The sequence below is a fragment of the Phoca vitulina genome, unplaced genomic scaffold (assembly GCF_004348235.1).
Source record: "Phoca vitulina isolate PV1807 unplaced genomic scaffold, GSC_HSeal_1.0 scaffold12, whole genome shotgun sequence".
Lineage (NCBI taxonomy): Eukaryota > Metazoa > Chordata > Mammalia > Carnivora > Phocidae > Phoca > Phoca vitulina.
The window spans coordinates 25,149,694-25,172,852 of NW_022589715.1; the positions used below are offsets into that span (position 1 = coordinate 25,149,694).

At 50.7% G+C, this 23,159-nt stretch overlaps 1 protein-coding gene across 15 annotated transcripts in view; it reads right to left on the reverse strand.

Annotated features, from left to right (window-relative positions):
• Positions 1-22,229, reverse strand: part of DYSF (dysferlin) — a 202,959-nt gene extending 180,730 nt beyond the window's left edge. For 8 of the 15 annotated variants that reach the window (XM_032410734.1, XM_032410730.1, XM_032410732.1 and 5 more), the window contains exons 1-2: positions 22,025-22,229; positions 75-130 (exon numbers count right to left, since the gene is read on the reverse strand). In XM_032410734.1, coding sequence (XP_032266625.1) covers positions 75-130; positions 22,025-22,112 — 144 coding nt within the window. In that variant the 5' untranslated portion in view covers positions 22,113-22,229. Of the gene's footprint in view, positions 1-74; positions 131-13,530; positions 13,703-22,024 lie in introns of those variants that run through there. The other 7 variants (XM_032410733.1, XM_032410729.1, XM_032410731.1 and 4 more) reach the window with 1 other exon arrangement.
• Between the last annotated feature and the right edge of the window lie 930 nt (positions 22,230-23,159).

Sequence of the window (23,159 nt, forward strand, 5' to 3'; positions counted from 1 at the left end):
ACCAGCCCCTGACTTGTCACTGCAGAGACAGTGGCAGCAGAGCGAAAAGGAGGGAGAAAGGAAAGCCTGCCTACCTCATTCCACACGGGGTTCACGCTGTTCTTGATGACTTTGGTTCTCTTCTTCACTCCTGCGAGAGACACAAAGGGAGAGTGGAGAGACGTTTGCCACCCTGCACCTCCCACCGACTGAGGGTCGGCTTCTGAGAGCTGAGAGCCTCGCCAAAGCCCCTTGCCGGCCAGAGGACACCTCGCCAAACCAAGGGATTCCTGAGACTCCCACCGGGCGGCAAGGAGGGGCCGATGCCAGTCATGCGACTTCCCTCTCTCAGCTCTGCGACTGAGAAAGAGCAGCCCCGCCACAAGCATGTTTTTAAAGGAAAATCCCCAGCCTGTCTCTTCTTAATGACTTTGTTACTGTTATGATAATATGTTATTATACAACATAACAATAACAAATTCGGTTGTTAGGAAGTTAGGACTTTCTAAATAAAGTTATTTAACTGTAAATTTTCTGACTCTAAGAATGAAAGATCTTCTTGGAAAATGTTTTTCTTTTTAAAAACATCTACCTGCACCTTTCGTATGATTCCATTTCTCTGACACAGCCAGAAGAGGCAAATCCAGAGACAGGAAATAGATTGGTAGTTTCCAGCGGCTGGGGGGAAGATGGGAATGGGGAGCGATGCTTCATGGAGGCTTATTTTTGAGATGATGAAGTGTTCTGGAATTAGAATGATGATGATTGCACATCCTGGTGAGTATACTAAAAACCATTAAAATTGTGTGCTTTTAAATGGTTGAAATGATGAATTATAGGGTATGTGAATTTTACCTCAATTAAAGAACAGCCCCCCCACACACACACACGCTTGCCTTGAAGGGGTCTGTCTGAAGCAGGCTGTCCCAAGCTCGCAATGGCTGGGCCAATGGAAGGCAGAATGGTTTGGGGTAGACAACAAGAACTGACAGAGTCATGGCTGAGGCGGGACGCCCCGTGCCCCAGACGACAGCCAACCAGAGCACCTCTTCTGGTGCCTTGGGCAATGGAGGAGTGGATGCGAGGCACAGAAAACCCTAACCATGTCCCACCCTTCCGCTAAGCATCAGAACAGAAATGATTCAGGGTCCAGTGGATGATTAAAAGTGGTCAGTCAGACACGGAACTTACATTTGGCTTGGATCCTAAAGATCACCCGGTTCCACCCCACCTGTGCAAAACTCTCTAGTGAGAAGCCTCTGGTCTCACCTGGACCGCTCAACTTTTACAGAGTCTGGACCATGAAAGCCCCGCAAGCCCCTGGAAACATCTCCCAGGACCCCCAAGTCCTCCTCCAAAGCTGAGCACTGCCAGGGACCTCCTGTGGGCTCAGCCCCCCTCTGGCCAGTTTCAGAGCAGGAAGAAAAGAAAAGCAGAGTGGGGTTGAGGATGCAAGCAGGACTTGGGGGAAGATTTGGAGGAGAAAAACAGGAGAGAAAGAGAAAGCAAAGGAAAACTGTGGAGAAAGAGACATCTGAGGGAGAGAGGCAGATCAGGGCTTGGTAGACGCCAAAGCAATTATGTTGAAACTGGTTGCCCAGCCCCCAGGGGCGGGGGGCGGGGGGTGGGAATCCTTTCGGAGATTTGGATAAAACTTCCCCCAAGTGGGGCAGGGTGAACTCCCAACCCCCTCTCATGGCCGGCTGCAAATCGCTGGTGTAGGAAAAGAATGTGGGCTTTAGAATGACACAGATCACCACAAAACACTTATTTTGCATGAAGCCTCAGGGCAGAGGTTCTCAAACTTTTTGTTCACAGGACATAACTCTTCAAATTTACGAAGGAGCCCAAAGAGCCTTTATTTAGATGGCTTGTATCTAATGACCTTTACCAGATTGGAAATAACAACTGAGGCATTTAAAATTATTTATTTAGGGGCATCTGGCTGGCTCAGTGGGTAGAGCCTGGGACTCTTGATCTCAGGGTCATGAGTTTAAGCCCCACATTGGGTGTGGAGCTTACTTAAAATAAGTAAAATTTTTTTAAAGTTAAAAATATTTATTTAGTAATTAATCTGAAATTAACAGTGATAAACCCCATCCGTGTTAACATAAGTGACATATTTTTCTGAAAAGTAACTATAACTTCCAAAACGAAGGAAAAAGAAAAGTGCCACTGTTTATATTTTGCAAGTCTCTTTCATGCCTAGCTGGATTATCACATCTACTTCTACATTCAGTCTATTGAGATGTCTTGTTCTGGGTGACTTCTAGGAAGAAAAATCCAATGAGATATATACCTGGAAAGAGAGGCATATTCTAATAAATTTGCAGGTAACTGTGGATATCCTTCTTTGATACTACACCAAAAAACTCAACAAGTAGTATTTCCTGAAAGCAGGTGGATGAACATTTTGTACTCTGTTACATTCAAGTCCATGGCTCTGTCTTGCACTTTGAATGAATATCTTACCCATGCATAATTCTTGTTACTGGGAAAGTTTTTACTAATTGAGTTATGTAGACCTTCCAAAGGTTGACACATTTGACTGCATAATGCGAAAAAATCACATTCATTAATATTACCATCAATCTCATCAGCAAACTCATTAAATACGGAAAAGCTGAAAGATACAACTTTCTACAATTCCAATTCTGGTTTGAAAGCTCAAATTTTATAATTGGCAACAAATAATAAATGTCTGCTTGAGGTGGAACGCTGAGCGTTCTTTCATTTCCAAGAAAATGTCAGTCAAATGCCCAAGTTTGAACAGGCTCAGTTTGTCAGTCATTCTTTCAAGTAAAAATAATATTCCATGAAAAAAAAAATTGGCTGGTTCAGCTTGCAACTCAAGCAGCCATACATGTGCTTCTTCTTGCAACCATCAGCATTTTTCAGTGTGGAGCAGACGTGCTCTATGCAAACTTCTGTCCCAACACTCAAAATATCACAAACATATGTACTTGAGGATCAAGATTAATAAAATTAGAGTGTCTGGGTGGCTCAGTGAGTTAGGTATCTGCCTTCGGCTCAGGTCATGATCCCAGGGTCCTTGGACTGAGTCCTGCATCAGGCTCCCTGCTCAGTGGGGAGCCTGCTTCTTCCTCGGCTCCTGCCCCCTGCTTGTGTGTGCTCTCTCTCTCTCAAATAAATAAATAAAATCTTTTTTTGAAAAAAGATTAATAAAATTAATCATTGTACTGCTTTATCAAGGACATTCCTCAACTAAACTGGCTGGTTTTTTTAAACTGCAAATACATGAGTGTGAGGAATACGATGCCAAGTACAACTTGGCACCAAGGCCTTCACTAGTATTAAGATATCAGCAGTTTTACCTTCCATCACTGTTGTACCATCAGTGCAAATGTTGACACAATGAAAAGGCACATAGCATCTTGAGGTTATTCTGAAAATCGTTATAACCTTGCTGACCTGCTCAAAGAGTCTTGGGGATTCCCCCCAGGAGTCCCTGTAACACACTTGAAAAAACTCTCGAGAAATTCATTGCACATCTCAGCCTCTGGTTCCTCATCTATAAGGTCCTAACGATACCTCTCCATGGGGTTTTGTGAAAATTAAACAAGATAGTCTGACTCATTAAATGTGAGTTCATTTCACTTCCCCTCCCCCCCTGCACCACTCAGATGCATCTAGTGAACTCCTACTGATTCTTCAATACCCGGCTCAATTGTCTCCACTCTGATAAGCCTCCCCTGACTCTCCCAGACAGAGGTGGTTGACCACATATCGGAACCCAAGATAACTATGTGCTTCTGTGTCTTTCTCCACAACTGGACTATGGTCTTCAGAGGGCAGACACCATGCCTTACTCATATCAGTAACCCTAGTATATAGCAAGGTGCCCAGTAATGGAAGGCTCAATGAATGGGTCTTTCCTTTCCCAAGTTGGCTACAAGTTCACTTCGTCACCAGGGGATAGAACCACTCTTCTCAAGGAATGCCATCACACTGCATTAACAGTAGGGGAGTGTGTCGGTGGACAGAGGGGATGAGAGGAGTCACAACAAGAAGGAGGTGTTCTGGGAGGGGCAAAAGTCATCTTCTCAAAGTTGGTCAAGGCCTGCCCTGGCTGAACCATTCCTGTGGGCCATGATGGTGTGTCTCCAGCAGTGGAGACAGACACAGTGTTGGAGTCGTTCAAATAATGGCCCCTGCTGTGTGACCTACGGCTTATTATCTCTCTAGGCCTTAGCTCCCTTGGTGGTAAATGGATAATGAGAAAATTCTTATGTCATAGGGTTTTGAGGAGATAGAAGATTCAGTCTAAGTGTCGACTTCCCCCTCCCCTATCAACTCCCCATGACCTACAAGAGTAACATGGAAAATCCCATCTGCAGCTGCTCTTGAGTTGACCCCTGGGAAGCATTCCTGGTGCTCCTGGAGGGTATGAATTGAACAGTGTGTGCCAAGCCCTGTGCAAAGTGTCTTTCAAGCATTTCCCACTTTCTGCCTTTCCGAAAAATGAGGCGAACAAAGGCCTTCAGTGAGATTTCACTAAGTCTGGTCAGAAGAACCGACTCTGAGACCCTCTGAGTGACATTAAGGGAGGGGTCACTGAGGGGCACTACAGCCCCAAAGAGGTGCAGGAAAGAAGGGAAACATTAACCTGGCACATCACATGACCTACAGACGCCAAGGAAAGGGAAGGCATGCTGCTAATTAGGGAACAGTTAAGAAAACTGTTCCTTCCTTACCATGGGTTTAGACCTGTCCTGTCCTTGATCATTAATTTTGGCCTTGAGAGATGTGGCTTGATGTGTATAATTTAACAGACTCAATAGGTGAAGATACAGGAGAGCCCACAGGTCATGCTGGGGTTGGGGACAGTGGACCACGTCCTCTCCCCAGATTGCTCTGAAGAATTGGGGGCCAGCAGGCCTCCATGAGAATCATGCTGTAGCCCCCAGGGTGTTCCTCCAGACTGAATGACTCAGGGAGGAAGAATGAACCTACCATGCAAGGACTCTTCTCTCCCCCATAGAAATTCTTCACTTGTTTCCCCAGACTGACCTACCCTGACTCTACCCCAGACCAGAGTCTCTCATTGCTGGATGGTGGTGTTTTTCAAACTGCTCATTGGGACCCATTAGTAGGCCATGACATCAACTGAGTGAGATGACCAATATGTCTTTTTAAAGACAGAATAAAGAAGAAAGTATCAGAGTACATCTTTCACTGCAAAATTACTATTAGTTGAAACTTTAGGTTATATTTTCATATACATATTCATATGTGCACTATGTCTTGATATAGAATATACTTCTTGTGGTGGATAACAATCCAAAAAGTTTGACAATCATGCCTTAAATGAAGGTTGTCAGAGAAGAACTGAAGAACAAAGAAATCACCATCTTGGCCCTTGAGTGTCGAGAGCCAAGGGATGTGACAAGAATGATGGAGCACACCATCCTGGTCCTGGTCCCCCACCAGGCCAACTCTGATAAAGACCACGGCTGTGGGAAGGAGGCTGAGGAGGGGCCTCAGAGACAGGAGCAGAGCAAAGGTAAGAAGACGGCCCATCCTGCCCCATCCAGCACCTGGGGCCACCTGGCTAATCAGTGTCCCCTGAGGGGAGCCCCACATCTGCCGACACCCCAGCATCAGACAGAGCCATAGCCTCACGTGAGGAGCCCCATCCCTACCCTTCTGCTCATCACCTGGTGGAGCTCACCTGTCAATGGCCAGAGTGCTGTCTCTCCAGGGTGCTGTCTGGGCCCCAGGCCTCACGCATACCTCCAGCCCCTTCTTATGGGGAGAGGCTCTTTTCAGTGGCCCAGGATGCTGGTTAGCCCCAGGGCCGTGGACACCCACAGCGCTTACAGTATGGAAGGGAGCACCCTCAGCTCTGGAGAGCCACCTGGCAACCCCCCAGGAGCCTCACGTCCCCACAACACAATTATAAGGTCACAGGAAGCAGACAGAATGCTTGTTTTCATGACACCTGATGACAGTGGAATCTTTGGGGCTGGTGGGATCATAGAGAAGACAAACTGTAAAGCAGGGGTTTTCACTGAGGGGTGCACTCAGTCTGTAACGTGGGCCCTTTTTATGCCTATCCAAGGAGGGTTCAAAGAAAAGCTGAGGGATGCTGATTCATTTCCCAACACACCTCACAGACACCAAGGCCCACATGTCCATCAACAGATGAATGGATAAACAAAATGTGGGATATACAAACAATGAGACATGACTCAGTCTTAAGAAGGAAGGAGATTCTGACACGTGCTACAACATAAAAGAACCTTGTAAACATTATGCTAAACGAAATAAGGCAGACACAAAGGGACAATATTATATGATACCACTTACATGAGGTACCTAGAATAGTCAAATTCATAGAGACAGAAAGTAGAATCGAGGTTTCCAGGTGCTGAGGGGAGGAGGAACGGGCAGGTACTGTTTAATGGGCAAGGAGTTTCAGTTTGGGGATGGATGGTGGTGATGGTTGCACAACAATGTGAATGTGTTAATGTCACTGAACTGTACCTCTAAAAATGGTTTAAATGGTAAATGTTACGTTATATATATTTTACCAGAATAAGAAAAAAATTTAATCACAAAAAAGTGAAACATCTCAACGCTAAGAGTCAGTTGCTGTCCCTAATACACGGGGAACATTGACTCCCATGTAGGGGAATGATGGAAACAAAGGTGTACAGATATTTACTGATACCTGTCACGTGCTTGGCACTGTGTTGGGAACAGGATTAATTAAAGGGGTTGCAGTAAACCACAGCCATACTGTTGTCATGGCCAAATGGAGAAAGAAGTAGTAACTGCTTCCTGGAGCTGAAGATGCAGGGAAGATGGCCTGGTACGGTAGCCTTCAAAGATGGCCCCATGGACCAGCGTCCTAGCATTCACGTCCTGGTATGGGGCCCCTCCACACTGATTTGAGCTGGCCCTGTGGCTCAAAGTAGGACCTGCAGTTTCTGCTCTCATGCCTTTGGGAGCCCTGAGTGGCCACGTAAGAAGTCCAGCTACTCTACAGGACGGATCACACTAGAGGCTTTGTGAAGGGGGAAGGTCCCGAGGCTACACAGAGAGAAAGAGAAGCCCAAGAGTCCCAGCACCCCAGCTGAAGGGTGGTAGGAGTAAAGACAGTGACAGTCACAAGCTCTCATAAAAGTTCAGGAGGGTCTCAGAGAGATATTTGTACACCCATGTGCATAGCAGCATGACTCATAGTAGTTAAAATGTGTAGGCAGCTCAAATGTCCACTGACAGATAAATGGGCAAGCAATATGTGGGATACACATACAACGGAATATGATTCAGCCTTAAAAGGGAAGGGAATTCTGACAAGGCTACATCATGAATGAGCCTCGAGGACATTACACTAAGTGAAAGTGGCCAGTTACCAGAGACATGGGGAGTTATTTAACGGGTAGAGATTTCAGCTGGGGACGATGAAAGAGTTCTGGGGACGGATGGCGGTGATGGTTACGCGATACTATGAATGTACTCAATACCACCGAAGTGTACACTTAAAGATGACTAAGATGGCAAATTTTGTGTTATGTGTATTTTACCACATTTTTGTTCAAAGTCCAGGTGTGAGATGGTGAGGACACAGGCTGCGGGTCTGGGGCATGCTGGCCAGCGCCTGGGTGGGGAAGAGGGAAGGGAGGAGAGAGCAGAACACGTCTCAGGTGCTGACAGGAATGCAGGCGTGGTTGGTGGTGCCATTCACTTCGAGACGGAGCAGAGAGAAGGAGAGGAGATGGGGTGTTCCGGACTCCCAGAGAGAGAGAGGCTGTTTCTGCCCACGAGTCAGGAGATAAGACCTACTGTAAGAAGTGTGTGGCACCTTAAGATCCTGCAGGCCTGGGACACCTGGGTGCCTCAGTCGTTAAGCGTCTGCCTTCGGCTCAGGGCTCAGGTCATGGTCCCAGGGTCCTGGGATCGAGCCCCGCATCGGGCTCCCTGCTCGGCGGGGAGTCGGCTTCTCCTCTCCCACTCCCCCTGCTTGTTCCCTCTCTTGCTGTGTCTCTCTTTGTCAAATAAATAAATAAAATCTTAAAAAAAAAAAAAAAAGATCCTGCAGGCAGCCTTGATTACTCCACAAATATGTGCTGAGGGATTGCTCTGTTTGGGGCATTCTGATGACACTTCATTAGAATAGCCATCGGACAAAGAACATGATAAAAATTCGAAGTATCAGCACAAAACCAAAAGGCAATGGCCACAGAAAGGAGAAAAGTGGCCATGGTTTCTGCTAAAGGGAGGTCTGCTGTAATTCTCGGCACACACACCCTCCAACAAAAAGGAGCAGGAGACTCCTACTTGCCCACCATCTGCACCGACTCAAGCCTGCACACCTCAAGAGCTGGGCAGCTGTATTCTCCCCCGGCCACCCCCGGCAGTCCTGCTCTTCTCACTTCAAGAACCTCACCCTCCTGTTCTTCTCACCCTCACCCTAATATCCATCTTTCTAAATCCTAACTGAAACCGCCCTTTCCAGGAAACAGCTAGCCAGGAAGGGGTGGTGGCGGATGGATAGACCAGATGTGATGGAATGTACTCTGAGGGGGCAGTCTTTTTATTTTATTTTTTAAATAAGATTTTATTTATTTATTTGACAGACAGAGAGACAGCGAGAGAGGGAACACAAGCAGGGGAGTGGGAGAGGGAGAAGCGGGCTCCCTGCTGAGCCAGGAACCTGATGTGGGGCTCGATCCCAGGACGCTGGGATCATGACCTGAGCCGAAGGCAGACACTTAACGACTGAGCCACCCAGGCGCCCCGAGAGGGGTAGTCTTTAAACTCAAAAGGCCAATTAGAACTGGGGAAGAGATTTGAAATATCTATGACCAAATGTTAACATCCTTAATATATAAAGAGCACTTTACAACTAATTAATAAAAAGACAACCCCCCCCCAAAAAAACTGGGCAAATTAAAAAGGAATTCAGTAAGAAATAAATGCAAGTAGGTAATTTGAAATATCACAAATATCACATTTGAAATATCATAAATACTACCTGAACCTAAGATATGGTTAAAGAAGACTGTTAAAGTATGATCATGTTTTATGTTAGCAGCATTATAGGAAAATAAACCTTCATACTCCGCAAATGAGAGGGTAAAGCTGGTACAGATATTCAGGAAAGCAATTCGGGAAATGCAGCAAATCCTTACACACATCTTTAACCTGTGACACGGCAATGCCTCTTTCAGTATTTACCCAAAGAAAATCGTTAAATATGCAGACAAAGACTTCATCACCAGGATATTTCCTACGGTGAGAGTATCACCTGAGCACTGGCCATAAATATAAAAAAATTGATATAATCTAAATATACATTAGTAGGGGATTGGTCCACTGAATTTGGGTGCAGCCATATATTAAAATACTATGCAGTCATTTTAAAAGGTGTGTAAAAGAATATTCACCAATATAGAAAGATGCCCCTGGTTTATTGTTGAGTGAAAATGTAAATATTCAAACATTTGAAAAAAGGTATCTGGGATGGGATTATCTCTACGGAGGAAGGCAAGGAGTCCGGGACTTCTGGTGGAGGGGTGAGACTGGTCAGGTTCCATTCCTTGTCCTGGGTAACATACATGGACAGCCCCCTCTTCATTTACTCATTAGAGCTGGTGTCTCAACCCTGGCACTGTGAACATTTGAGGCTGGATAATTCTTTGTTGTGGGTGTTGCGGGGCAGTCCTGTTCGCTGTTGATGTTTAGCAGCATCTCTGGCCCCTACCCACTAGATGCCCATAACAGACCCCCACCCCACCCCACCCAGTGGCAACACCCCAAAATGTCTGAGAGTCAGTGCAGTAAAGCATACATTTATATAGGGTGTACTTTACTTGGGTGTTAAATTTCACAACTAAAATTGTTTTTTTGAAAAAGAGGGAAAAAGAGAAAAAAAGAATCTTGGAGGAAATATATCAAACCACTAAGTTAATTCGAAGTACCAGGATTTGGGGCCATTCTTTACTCTTTGTGTCATACCTTTCTGTAATAGACCCTTTTTCACATGGAGTACATATTATGTTCACAAAAAGAAAGTAGAATGTTATTTTCAATGCTTTAAAGTCACTTTCAATGTTTAAAAAGCCAGATTCAGAGGGTACAGTGCCCTGCAGCCCACCTTCCCTCTACAGGTGAGTCACATCTGCCCCTCAGGAGTGTTTCCACCTTCCGAGGGTTCTGTAAGATCCCTCAGGCTCCTGCCTGGAGCCTAGAGATCCCCCGGGAGACAGAAGGGAGGGGAGGAGGGCTAAGGGGGAGGGGCCAGCTGGGGGTGGGGGGAAGACCCCAACAGGTTGAGGGAAGGGAAGGAGCAGTAATGAGTCCATTTTCTCACTGGTGAGCCTGGTAGAAGGGTAGAGCCTGGTAGAAGGGTAGAGAATTTCTACCCTGCTCACTGGTGAGCAGGGTAGAAATTCACCAAGTCAGCTCACAGGAGATCACACCCTCAAGGAAATGAGATGTCTGAGCTCCAAGGGAAGGAGGATCTGGTTTTACTCTTGGATGTATCCCCAGCACCTCAAACAGCATTCAGCACATAGTAGGTGCTCAATAAATATTTGTTCAGTGAACTAAATGCATGAATGGAGGGACATAAATAATCACATTAGCTGGTGGAAAACGGGCAGGGCAGAAGAGAGGTACAGATGGTTAAATGCTATAGGAAATGAAGCTGCTCGTTCACATAGATAATCAGTCAAAACTATCTGCCACAGGGCACCTGGGTGGCTCAGATGGTTAAGCGTCTGCCTTCAGCTCAGGTCATGATCCCAGGGTCCTGGGATCGAGTCCTGCACCGGGCTCCCTGCTCCTTGGGAGCCTGCTTCTCCCTCTGCCTCTCTCTCTCTCTCTCTCATGAATAAATAAATAAATAATCTTAAAAAAACAAAAACAAAAAAAACTATCTGCCACAGCCCAGGTACTCATAGGAGTTCTAGTTAACTAGTTATTTAATTAATACAAGAGCAGAGGAATGATAAGTATTCATTAATAGCCCCCACCCCGAACACTTGAGAGAGGGAATCCAGAAAGTGCCCTCAGAGTCCAGCCTCCCAGAGCTCATAGTCTATTTCGGGAGGTGGGTCCTGAAATTACATCCGCGCCTGGAATGCCCTGGGACCAACTGCAGGGAAAGTGAGGCCGGCCGGGCACATGCATTTCGGGCTGCAGGTGGGAGCCAAGCACACAGCGCAGGCTGGTTTCTCTGCAAGCAGGCCACAGCCCCTCCGTGCCAGGAGGGGATGGGGCTCAAGACTTCTCGCCCCTGACTGCACATCTGAAATGATGGAGAATTTTTAGAAACCCCTCCAGCGATTCAAGAGAGGAGGGAATAAGGAGGTTGGCCATGGTCTTTTTTAAAGCTCTCCCCATGATTATGATGTGCAGCCAGGGCTGAGGACCCCAGCTGAAATGATCTGTAAGTTCTGGGTCTGATTCTAATGGCCTCTCTCCCTAACCATCAGCTCAGCCCCAGACTGCAGCATGAACAGCCTCTAGGGTGGGAGTGGAGGAAGGAATGGCATTAATTTCACATTTCACCAACTCTCACGTCAATTTCTCTCAAGGTGTGGTTCCAAAATGTTCTGCATGGAGTAGATGTTAAGTGCTGAGTCTCAGGTCACTTGGACCTGCTGGATCAGAAGCCAGGAATCTGTCTTGCAAGCACACTCTCCAGAGGATGCTCAGGCACAGGAACATATGAGGACTATCACCCCAGACTGCATGAGGCTTCCAGGTACCTCTGAAAGATGGCCAGAGCCTGGGCCAGAAAGAACGCAAACACTGCAGAGCACAGAGCTCATGCTGCTCCCGAGGAGTCAGGCGCCCTGAGCGGGGATCTGAGCGCTGAGCACAGGCTGGCTGTGATGAGTGCTCCAGCAGGCTGAGCGACGTGCTGTACATAGAGAAGAGACTAAGGAATGCCAGGGGAATCCTGAGTGCCTTCTCGGAGAAGGTGGCATTGCAGCCCAGACTTGAAAAACAACAGACTTTGAATGGTTGGAGATGTTACATTCTATTATGTTTCAGTTTTGCTAGGAGCTTATCAATTACCAATAAATAATAAAGGGTGGGGAATGCAGACACTGGGCGGACAGCAGCTACATGGGGTACCCGGGCCAAGGCAACAGCTAAGAGGGGCCTCAAGAGATTTGGCCACCTTCCAGACTCAAGGGCATTGCCCATTCCAAGCACTCCCTGCCATGACCACTGACCTGGACACATATAACTTGCCCAGGTTTCCATTTCCTTAATCTGCAGAATGGAGAGATTGGGAGCTACCGCAAGACTGTTCCAGAACCAGGGCAAGAGAGCTGTGAACTGATCCCAAAGCATCCAAGAGACCTAGGCTGCTGTAAGCCCCTGGTCTCAAGATCCTTACAGAACTTCTTTTCCCGCCAAGGGTGGACCCACAGTTTCTATAAGGGAATGAATGGCTTAGGCAGACAAGTTAGCGACCTTGTCATGAAGTGGCATTTCATAATAGAGGCACCCAGGACTGTCACCAGTTAATGAAAATAGCAATGTTTTCTAAAATGTTTTGACTCACACTTTTCAAAAGAGAGATAAAATGTAAATTGTCCCATTACAAAGAATAAAAGCAAGTAGTTCTCATTTTGCCAAATTATGTCTAATATCTATGATCATTATTATCCTGGGGAGCTTGGGGACCAGATGGAGATCATGGGTCAGAGCTAAAGAGCCCCCTGGTGCCCTCACTGTTTTCAAATCTCATGAAAACACCAGCCACTTTTCCCTCTAGTTTTGACCATCTTTTGTGATGCACGTATTTTTTAATTCCACAAAACCACAGGATATGCCTCCTGGTAAGAGAGAAAACCCTTCTCCTCTCCTTATATATCTTTCTTTGCAGCACTGGGCTCCTGACTCACAGCCATTGTTCCTTCTCTTAATTTTAACATATCCTTCCTCTTCCCTTTGCCCCTCCTGAGACACCTCCCCCCATGGGAATGTCTGCCTCAAAGAGGGTGGGTTAGAGGTGTACGGTGAGAAGGGGAGTTTGGAGTCCTTTGTTGCTCCAGAGAGAGAGAGAGAGACCCTCTCTTGTCTAAGCACCTCATGTAGGTGCATAGGCTCTTCGAGACATGGTGGGCTCAATATGGCCAGTGTTCAATAAAGATGGGCGAATGAATGAGTGAATGAATGAAATCAAGACACAGTTTCAAAAACACACCATCTACACGCCCAGTTTCTAAGTGATCCTGATTCTTCCCTCTGTTGTGCACCCATCTTTCTTTTCCCACTCCTATCCCCACTGCCCGGTAAGGGCTCGAACTTTATTACCTCTCGGTATAGGTCTTAGAAAAGTAGTAACTGTTGACAAACTATGGCCCTTTCCGTTTTCCAAAATTTCAGAGCACTGTGGTATTCATCATGCTCGGTCTCATCCTCCTCGTGCTCCCAGCAGGGCTGAGATTTCTGTCCCTGTGCCGCGGGGCTAGGGTTAGTGCCGCAGCGGTGGCCGCAGACCCGGCCGTGCGCGCCAAGAGTCGGGTGGCGCGGGCGCCGCGGCCACGGGGCTCTCACCTCGGAAAGTCAGGCTGGCGACCGGGTCACTGCGCCGGTCCTTCTTCACACTGGGCAGGTTGCTGGCCCTCACCAGCAGGCAGCACAGCATGGTTCGGCCGCGCCGGGCGCGCAGGGGCGCGCGGGCAGGACGCGAGCGGCAGCGGGAGCAGAGGGCCCAGGAGCCAGCGAGCGAGCGCCCGGCCCCGCGGCGCCCGTGCCGGAGGGGAGCTGTCGCGTTCGCTGCGCTTCCGCGGAGAAGTCCCCGCGCCTGGCCGCGGCCGCGGGGAGGACACCGGACACCCGCTGGGCGGACCCTCCCCCCCCGCCGGCCCCCGCGCCGCCCCGCCCTGCGGCTGGTGGGCAGGGCGGGGCCGGGGTCAGAGCGCGCGGGTGGGGGCGCCGGTCCCCCTCGGCGGCTCCCGCCCCGGGCCGGGAACGGAAGCGCCGCTGACGCGGGGCGCACCGCTGGGCCAGGCCGCGGCGACTCGGCGCCCGCCGCCCCGCTCGCCCGAGCCCCGAGCGCACCGGTGCGGACCTAGCGGGTGGCCGCGGCTCTGACCCCCGCTGCGCCCAGCCGGGTCCCGCACTCCCGGGGCGCTGCGACACTGGGGCGAAGGAGGAATGAGCGAAGGCGGGAGGAGGGGACATCCGGCCGCAGGAACGCGAGTGTCTGCGGCAAACGACTAGTTGGAGCGAGCGCTGGAGGAGCGTGCGGAGCGGCGGGGCGACACGCTGCACCCGGAGCCCCAGTACCTGCCCTCGGTGCTCAGGCGGCAGTTCTGGAAACACTCCCGGGCCGAGCCCTCGCGAACCCGCCTCTCAAACTTCCCCAAGCAGTCTGGGGTCGTTGTCGTTCGTTGTCGACAGAGACCGCGGAGGTCTCTGTCCAAAGGATACTGCGTTCCCTGGCGCACTCGGTCCCCTGTCACAGCCCCGACAGCACCCTCCAGGCCCCGCACACCCACAGGGGGAGGAATTGCGATTAGCGTGAGCCTTGAGTGGAGACAGCCTGGAGCACGTTTTCCTTGGTCTGTCAGGCTCCTTTCCAGCTGATGGACTTCTGGACCACAGGAGCCGGGGCTCCTCCTCTCTATACCCCTACATTGCGGGCACCTAGCACGGGGCAGGGAGGGCCCTGTCCCTCCTCCACCTCCGCACTAGTCCTTAGCCTAAATTCAACGATTAGTCATCATTCTGCTTTGTAACCTTTCAACTCGCTGTCCCCTCCCTTAATTAGAGGATCCAGCATTTTCATGTGGCTAAACCATGACCTGGTGAAATCCTACTCTGCCTACTCCACCCTAATTACTAGAGGTGTTGGAGAATCACACAGCTAACCTGTCCCCGACACTTGATCTTCATGACCCGTGACTCAGGTGGACCCTTCCTGCTGCCCAGCAAGCAATCTTTCCACAGTCTCTTTAGAAACCACCGTTTCATACGTTTCTCTCCCCAAACCTACAACACGCTATTGCCATCCTTACTCTGTTTGCTTCCTATTTAATGAGTAGAGAACTGCCCCAGGTTCCCAGCCTCCTAACCCCCATCAGCATCTGCGCCCCAAATCCTTTGCCTTCTCTCCCATTTTTATGAATGAAGCATCTGTACTCCTAAGACCAGCTGGCCATGTGGGCACTAGACCCTACCCTTCTCACTCCTTCAATGACAAGTCTGAGGCTGTCTTCTCCCCAGACTTAAAGGCTGTACCTTTTCTCGCTGGCTGGGGACCTCGTGCTCCTGATTCTCCCACTCTCTCTGGGTGACCCCACCTATCCTCATAATGAGGTGGACACTTGCTTCCTCTCCAACATTCGGACCTCCTTCCTACCTGCTCCAAGTAGATCCTGCTCTATCGGAGCCCATCTCCTCGCAATAGCTATTGCTAATGTCCTGAGTCTTCTCCAGGAGGGACAGGCTTATCCTCTGTGAATGGACAAGCCCAGCTCCCCCTCCTGATTCTTGAGAATAAGGAAGCATGTGGATCCAATTGCTATGAGCTCTAGGATGGAGCAGATGCCAATGACAGCAGACCAGAGAGAAAAATGGGTCCCGGGTGACAGTGGAGCTGTATGCTGTATATGCTCAGAGCCCCCATGTCTCTGGATCACGTCTCTGGATCATGACGGGGCCTAGTGCTCGATGGGAGTTCCTTCCCAAGGGGGCAAGTATTGGGAATGAAGATCACTTTAAGGCTGTTTATTATTAAAGTCTCCTTGAGGCAAGACTTCACTTACTAGCAGCCTCAATCTTGCAGCTGACAGCCCTGACTTTGGTAGCATCAGTGCACCCAGAGCATCCAGATGCCTCCCCTGAGGCATTTCCTCTACTGCCCTCTCCTGCCTGGGCCACTGCAGGGGCCTTCTAGCTGGTCACCGCTGCTCCATTATCGATCCTAAACCAAATATGATTAGGCTCAAAGGCCTCCCTTGTTCTTGGGATAGAGCCCAGACCCCTTACCTCCACCCTCTGGGAAAGGCCACTCCACCCCTCGCTCGGAGTCCCCGCGTCAGTGGCTTCTCAGTTTGGGGAACATGCTGAGCTCTCTTCCAACTTGGGAGCTCTGCTGTCCCCTCTGCACACAAATGCCTTCCCCTCTCTTTCCAGGGCCACCCCCATTCATCCTTGGGCCTCAGCTTACAGATCGCTTCCCTGGGGAAGGTGTCTCTGACATCCTGGTCTAGATTGGGCCTAGACTGGGTCCATCTGGCAAACAATCGGACAGCCGCACTTCTCCTTCTTCGCACTCACAGCGCTTGTAAGGAATCACTAGCTGTAATCACGTGTTTGAGGTCTAGCTAGATGGTGGAGTCAATGAGGGGAGAGACCAAGGCTGTTTCAGTCGGCCAGCTGCTCCCTGCGCACATTAAGCACCAGCCTGGGGTCGGTGTAGCGGACCACGGACTTGGCTCCCTGGTGGCCCTTCGGTCCCATGATGAGGCTAAGCCGATGGTTCTCCAGGAGGGCAGTACTGCCCCCTGGGGGAATTTTCGATATGATGGTTTGGGATATTTTTTTTGCTGTCACAGTGATTCCAGGCTGTGCCCCCTCCCCCCAGGCCCCCCAGCCCTGCCACCACCTCTGAGCCGTCAGGGGCAGCACAGGAATTCTGTAGGGAGCGTATCTAATATTTCCGGAGGAATATTCCAAGGGACTTGTACAAACATTTGGCTTGTGTCCAAGGAACAGGGGCTCCACACGTCTGCTCTGTAAACCAGAAAATTAGCAGCTGGTGGCCTGAGCCCGGGACACTTCCTGAGGCCTCTTTGCCATCCCCAACCTCCAGCCTCCCAGCCTGGCTGCCGTTCGCTTCTCCCTGATGAGATGGCTGATTGTTCCTTGGAGACGCCCTAGTGCAGCCAAGGCCTAAAGGGGGCTTCCTCCCAAGGGGACTTGTATCAGGAAAGCAGTTCTCATGGACAGTGTGCTGGGACCTCAACTTGTCCCCCTCCTTCTGTGTTCTCCCCTTCTCCCACGGAAATTTTGCATAGTTTTACCTGGACACATGGCCAGCCAAACAGAAAGGCTGCATTTCCCAGCCTCCCTCACAGCTAGATACGGTCATGAGACCAAGTTAGGGTTAGGGTTAGGGTTAGGGTTAGGGTTAGCTGGTGAGCCATCACCAACCCTGCTGTCAAGGGGACCCCTGGGGATAGCAGAGCAATAAAACAGAAGGATCCAGGGTCCCGGACAGCCTTGTGGGTCAGAACCGTACCGGCCAGGACTCCCCACACATCAACCGTTAGGTGAGTGAGAGAGACTCTCGTGTTCACAGCATCTTTACTTAAGATGTGTTAACTGCAACAACATTTCAGGGCTGATAGAGGTAAGGGGGAGCGCTCCCCGATTTGCCCCATCACCCATCGGTGTAGTCAGGGATAGGTGCTTACTGAGAATCCCAGGTGAGAGGAGACTGGCTGTCTGTTGTCCCAAGAGCCCAGGACTAAGTTCTCCAAGACGGAATAAAACACTGCTTCAGATGCTGTCACTGGCGTCCCCTGGGGAGGCATCCGGCCTACACTTAGTATCTTTGAGCAACACAACGTTTTATAACAAAATCATACCTTAATTCAATGTTAGGAGATTTCTCATGCGAATCTGGATGGATAACTGCTCTTGAAAAATCCAAGTACCTGGCACACGGGCCCCAAATCTCTGCCTGACACTGATTATCTGGCCCCTGTGACCGGGGCATGCACTCTCAGCTCACCCTACTCACCACTGCTCACTGACATGCACGTGCTTTTCCCTCTGGCTTCCACTGGCATGGGAGTGTTTGACCCCTGCCCTCTTCTGTCACCTATCAGGGATCCTATCTCCCTGCCCCCGTGGGAGAAGAGGCGCTTCTTACACGGCCTCTTCTGGCTGCTGGAGTTGGGCCAGCTGGCCTCCTCCAGCTCAGGGCTCTGTTTTTACCAAGGCCTGACAGGGGGTGACCAGGAAGCAAGCAAACCTTGCCTCTCTGCTCAATGACGTCAACACTGAGAGGAACACTCTGCCTGTGAGTTTACAGGACTCCCTTAGGGGCACATGTGCCAAAGCCCAAAAACTTCCAAGAGTATGACTGGTCCAAGGCATCATTGTGCCCCTTCCCCTCACCTTCATTGAAGACTCTGTGTTCCATGGGTATCCCAATCCAAAGCTGGGATCAAAGGGGCACGTGCGTGTCCACCAAGGGCGTAGAAAGCACAGGGAGTAGTGACTCTGGCTACGGCCATGATGATGGGACTGCCTGGGATGAACCATCCTGTAGTGCGAAGAATCAGGCGGTCCTGGGCTTCCATCCCAGTCCCCCCTTTGCTAGCTGTGTGCCCTGAAGCATGTGACTTGACCTTTCAGCTCCGAAGGGGCTGCTCCAGGAGGGTCAGCCAGAGGAGACAAGACCAGGGTCCCTTGAGGCAGAGGGGATGGCCACTCGCCACTGAGCCCATTGTGCCCAGTCTGGAAGGACTGTAGCTGGACAAACAACTGATGATTGGAATGACCAGGTAAAAAAGGTAGTGATAGTCTACTTGGGTGTGTGAAGTGATTTCTTAGTACCTGTACAATACATATCAACTATAATAATAATTAGAATAAATATATGCATAATCATATATAATAACAGTTATATATAATTGGGTGCCAAGCAGTATTCAAAGAGACTGGGCTCCAGGGTGTGAGCAGACCTGGGTTCAAATCCTGCCCCTCCATTTTACTGCTTGTCTCTTGAAAATCAAAGCTAAGACCCAAAGGAGATCGTGAAGTGGTTAAAGATGGGGCTCCGGAGCCAGATCACATGTAAGTCACAACTCCATGACTCACAAGTGTATAACTTAACCTCTTTGTGCCACAGTTTTCTCGTCTATAAAGTGGGGGTGATAATAGTTGCTATTAGATATGGTTACAAGGAGAGTTAAATGTCTACATCCAAGTGCCTGGTACAAATTCTAGCTGGAACCTGATATAGCTCATGGGAAATGAGTTCTATGTAGAACTGTGCCTAGCACCTAGTAAGCTGGGTATCAGTTAAATATGTCTCTTTCAAAGGGTTGTTGTGGGGTTTTAAAGAAACAGCATCAGAAAATGGTACATTGTTTGTGCTTAATGAATGCCCATTCTCTCTCCTTGGGATGAATACACATTTTTAAAATCAGAATCCTCCACGTTTTGGTCATTTGTCATTATAGTGCGTTCCCTGCAGCCTTGTGCTCCCCCCCACTTTGACTCAGTCCCATGCTGGATACCCCAAACACCGCCCCCCCACCCAGTGCTGGCTCAGGCCCAGGTTGCCCTGGCTGTGGGCAGCACATGGTATGCTTTCCAAAGCACTTTCTTCTTCATGAGCCATGGGTGCTGAGAACAACAGAGGGCAGTGAAGAGAGGGGTGGGGTGAGGATGGGAGGTACTTTGACCCTTGTGTGACCTTGGCCAGGCTCCTGCACTTCTCTGGGCCTACTTGCTCATCTCTAAAGGAGAATACTATCCCTGCCCTTTGGCCTCACAAAGCTGCTGTGAGCATGGAATGAATTCGTGCATGCACAGAGGGGGTGTCATTATGGGATATTATAATCAGGCAGCCAAAGGATCACAACCTGATCACAACCCCAAACCTAAAGGGCCTGGGAAGGCCAGAGCCAGGCTCCCTGGTGAGGGAATACTTCCCAGGAGGCTGTTTTGCTCTGAGTAGTGTGTCCCCGAGACCGGAGCCTCCTGTGTAATCATTCACCAATCTGGCCCTGGCTGAGAGAAGGAGGCTGAATGCTGTGGGGAGGCCAAATTTGGACATGGGTTAAGAGCTTGGCCAGTGCAGGAGGTGGAATGTGTCCAGAGCTGGGGAAGGGAGGGACTGCATTCCCCGTGACTGCCTGGCAGTGACAGCCACGACTGACTGGGAGTGGGGGCTCCAGCCAGCCCCCTCTGGGGAGCACTCACGGGCAGCACAGACAACCTACTTCCTTTCTCCCTGGGGAAGCAGGAGCCCACCCAGAGAAGCCAGGCAGCAGGCAAAGGGCAAGAGTGCAGACTGACATCAGGGAGATGGGGGCAGGGGCTGTCAGGGACTCGGAGGGAGGACGAAGGATGGGGGATGGGGAAGACTGCCCCACACCAGCCACACTCCTGTGGGCAAAGCACTTCAGGGGTTAGAAAGTGCTTCCCCATACATTATTCATTCTTTCTTTTCTCCTGCTAGGGTTCAGAGCCTGGCCTGGGTAGAGGGACTTCAGAGCATGAAGCAAATATGTGGGTATTGCGGGGGGGGGGGGGGGGGGGGCTTGTGATCAGGGAAGGAAAATCTGGTTCAGACTGAATGGGCACCAGAGGAGACAAGAGCCCTGAGAACACAGGCAGGGTTACACAGTGCCCCGCCCTCCTTGAGGTTCTTTTATGCACTGGACAGGTCCAGAGGGTGCCATTCACAAAGCCCACTCAGCCCTTGGGCTAGGGCACTTCGCTGTGGAAGGGGTGCTGGGGCAAGAGGCAAATATTCAAAGCACAGGGTTTTCCCCTCCCTCCCAGGTGACACGACCCTCCTTCCCCTCAGCCAGGGAGATATTCACAGTGGGAATGGTGCTCCCCGGAGTTGAGACGAGGAGCCCACGGCCCTCCGTGAGGCTGCTGGCCTGGCCTGCCCAATGCTGAGGATGCAGTGGAAGTATGGAGGCCCCCCATTCGTGCCTTTGTCTTCCCCCTGGAAACACCTGGATAAAGTTCATTTCCGAAGGCAACTATGGGAAACTGGTAGAGAACAGGTCAAAGCAGAATGTTAGCAGGAGAGCCCAGCTGGCGTGTCACCTCCCACTCCCCCCTCTGTCCCTCCTCTTGGCTCAGGCTGTTTCCCAGGCCACAGGCCCCTGAGAAACCCCGAATTTCACATCCGGGAGTGTGTGTGCCTATGTCCCTGGTAGGACACATCTGTGTGTGCTATTGTGGACATACGCCTTGGTTCTCTGAACCTCTACCCCTTGGAACACCGGGGATGTCCCATGCACTCCTGGGTGGATATGTGTCTGGGAGTACATGTGCACACGGGCGGCTGGGAACAGGAAGATCCAAGAGCTCGAAAACACAGCTCTGCTGAATGGCCAGGGACCAGTCGTTGCTACGATTTCTGGGGGCCTGGCATGAAGCCAGGTCTTTGAAGAGAAGGAAAGTGACAAGTCATGGAGACAAAGAGCAAACCCACCGGGCTGGTGGGGGGTGGACTCTCATTCTCTGGTCCTTCTCCCCCAGTATGGCTCCAAGCCCAAAGACCCAGCTGGGTAGACCACAGCTCTGACTTGGCCCTGAGGGGGTTCCAGGTAAATAGACGGGTGCTGGCCCTCACCTCCTGGAGGAAAAGTCCACTCATGACCATAGGAAAACTGTACTGTGGGAGGTCCCAATCAGATAGGGGAGCAGGCTCCTTTGTTCAAGGCTGATGAAGATAGCACTTCCCAGATACCACCCCCCTACAAGTTCCTCTGGTGGGAGGGGAGGGGAGAGGGGGAAAGTTCCTAGAGGTTTGTGCTGGTGTCAGCTGTGCGGGCTGCTCGATTTCTCCCATCCTGTGCCCAAAGCAGGAGTAGGATCCCGGTGCCTCTGCCCCCCGTGGCCGGGGCCTGCCAACCCAGCGTGTGATAGAGAGCTGGGGCCTAGGAGAGCCTCCAGGCCCAGGCCAGGGAAGAGAGCTGGGCTATAAATAGGCCTGAGACCCAGCCCCCCGGGATCCCTGCAGTACAGCGCGGAAAGACCTCTCTTAAGAGATCCAGAAGAGTGAGAGGAGAGATGCTGGCCCCGTCCTACCCGCCCATAGCTCCAACCTGGACTCAGCTTCCAGGCCCCAGAGAAGTGCAGTTCAGCCACCTCTCTCGTTGCCTGTTTCCCTCTGGGTCGTCCCTTCCCGAGCATGTGGGTCTCTGCGACACCCAAAGTCAGTCTGGCCCGGTGCGTGGAGTCTCTTCTCTCCCATCCCGGAGCTCTCCGGGTGGAGGTCCAGGAGTCCCCTCTCCGACCCACACCCTCCCCGCCCTGCGGAGATGCCGGCCCCTCCTACCTGCAAACACCGCAGAGCAGTAGGCATCGCTGATGTCGGTGTCCGGGGTGTGGACGTTCTCGGCATAGAGGATGAAGACCCTCAGCATGACTGGCACGAGTTAGGGCCCCGTGCGTCCAGGGCGCGCGGAGAGAGCTGGGGAAGGTCGGGGAGGAGCGGGTCTCCTCACTGGAGAAGGCTGGACGAGGGAAGCCTGTTGGGATCGCTGGCTCCTGGCTCAGATCTTCTGCTGTTGAAGAGAAACAGGCCAGCCCCGGGCTGCTCCAGTGGGCTACACTCGGTCCCCGCCCCAGCCGCGTTTACTCCGCGTGTCAGCAGGCGCTCCGGACACAGGGGCTTCTGCTCATCTTCCACCCCCGCCGCCCTACCCGGGCTCGGCTGAGCTGTAATTCAATGCTCCGGACGCAGACTCTTCCAATGACAAGGCGTTTTGCACCTGGCCGGGGAACAGCCGACCGGGCGGCGGCCGCGATGGCGGGGGGCTGGCCCAGGGCTCCGGACGCCCAGCGCAGTCCAGATCTCGCTCCGACAGGAGAAAGGCTCAGTCCCTCCCCCGACCTTCCACCCGCCCCCGGCGGCGCGCCTCGCCAAGCCGGTCGCCTCCTCCGGCCGCGACGATTCGAGCACTCTCGGTCGGAGTCAGGAGTCAGCCGGCTGCTCTGAGGACCAGGTGGGGGGCGGGCGCACGGACCGCGCTTTCCCGAGAAGCCCGGAGCTAAGGAATCTCATTGACGGGCCTCGTCTGGCTGCCTTAAAAACTCTGTCCCCCTTTTTTTCTGCTGTAAAAGCAGCACCTGTTACTTTTAACACAAAAGCATAAAGGAAAGAAATCTCAGTCTGAAAAAAATAGTATTAACATTTGGATATTTACCAATCCAGGCTTTTTCCTCTGTGTGTGTGTGTGTGTGTAAATTACACTATTTATCACATTTCTGAGATCAATGTATATGCAGTTCTGTGTCCTGCGTTTTTATGTAATATTTTCTTGCATCATTATAAATTTTTCATAGACAATTTTTCAATAACTACATCATTTTGTATCATATGAATGTACTAGACTTACCAAGCTTTTTCCCATTGTTAAACATCACTATAATAGTGAGACATACTTTTTTATATAAAAACTGGGATATAA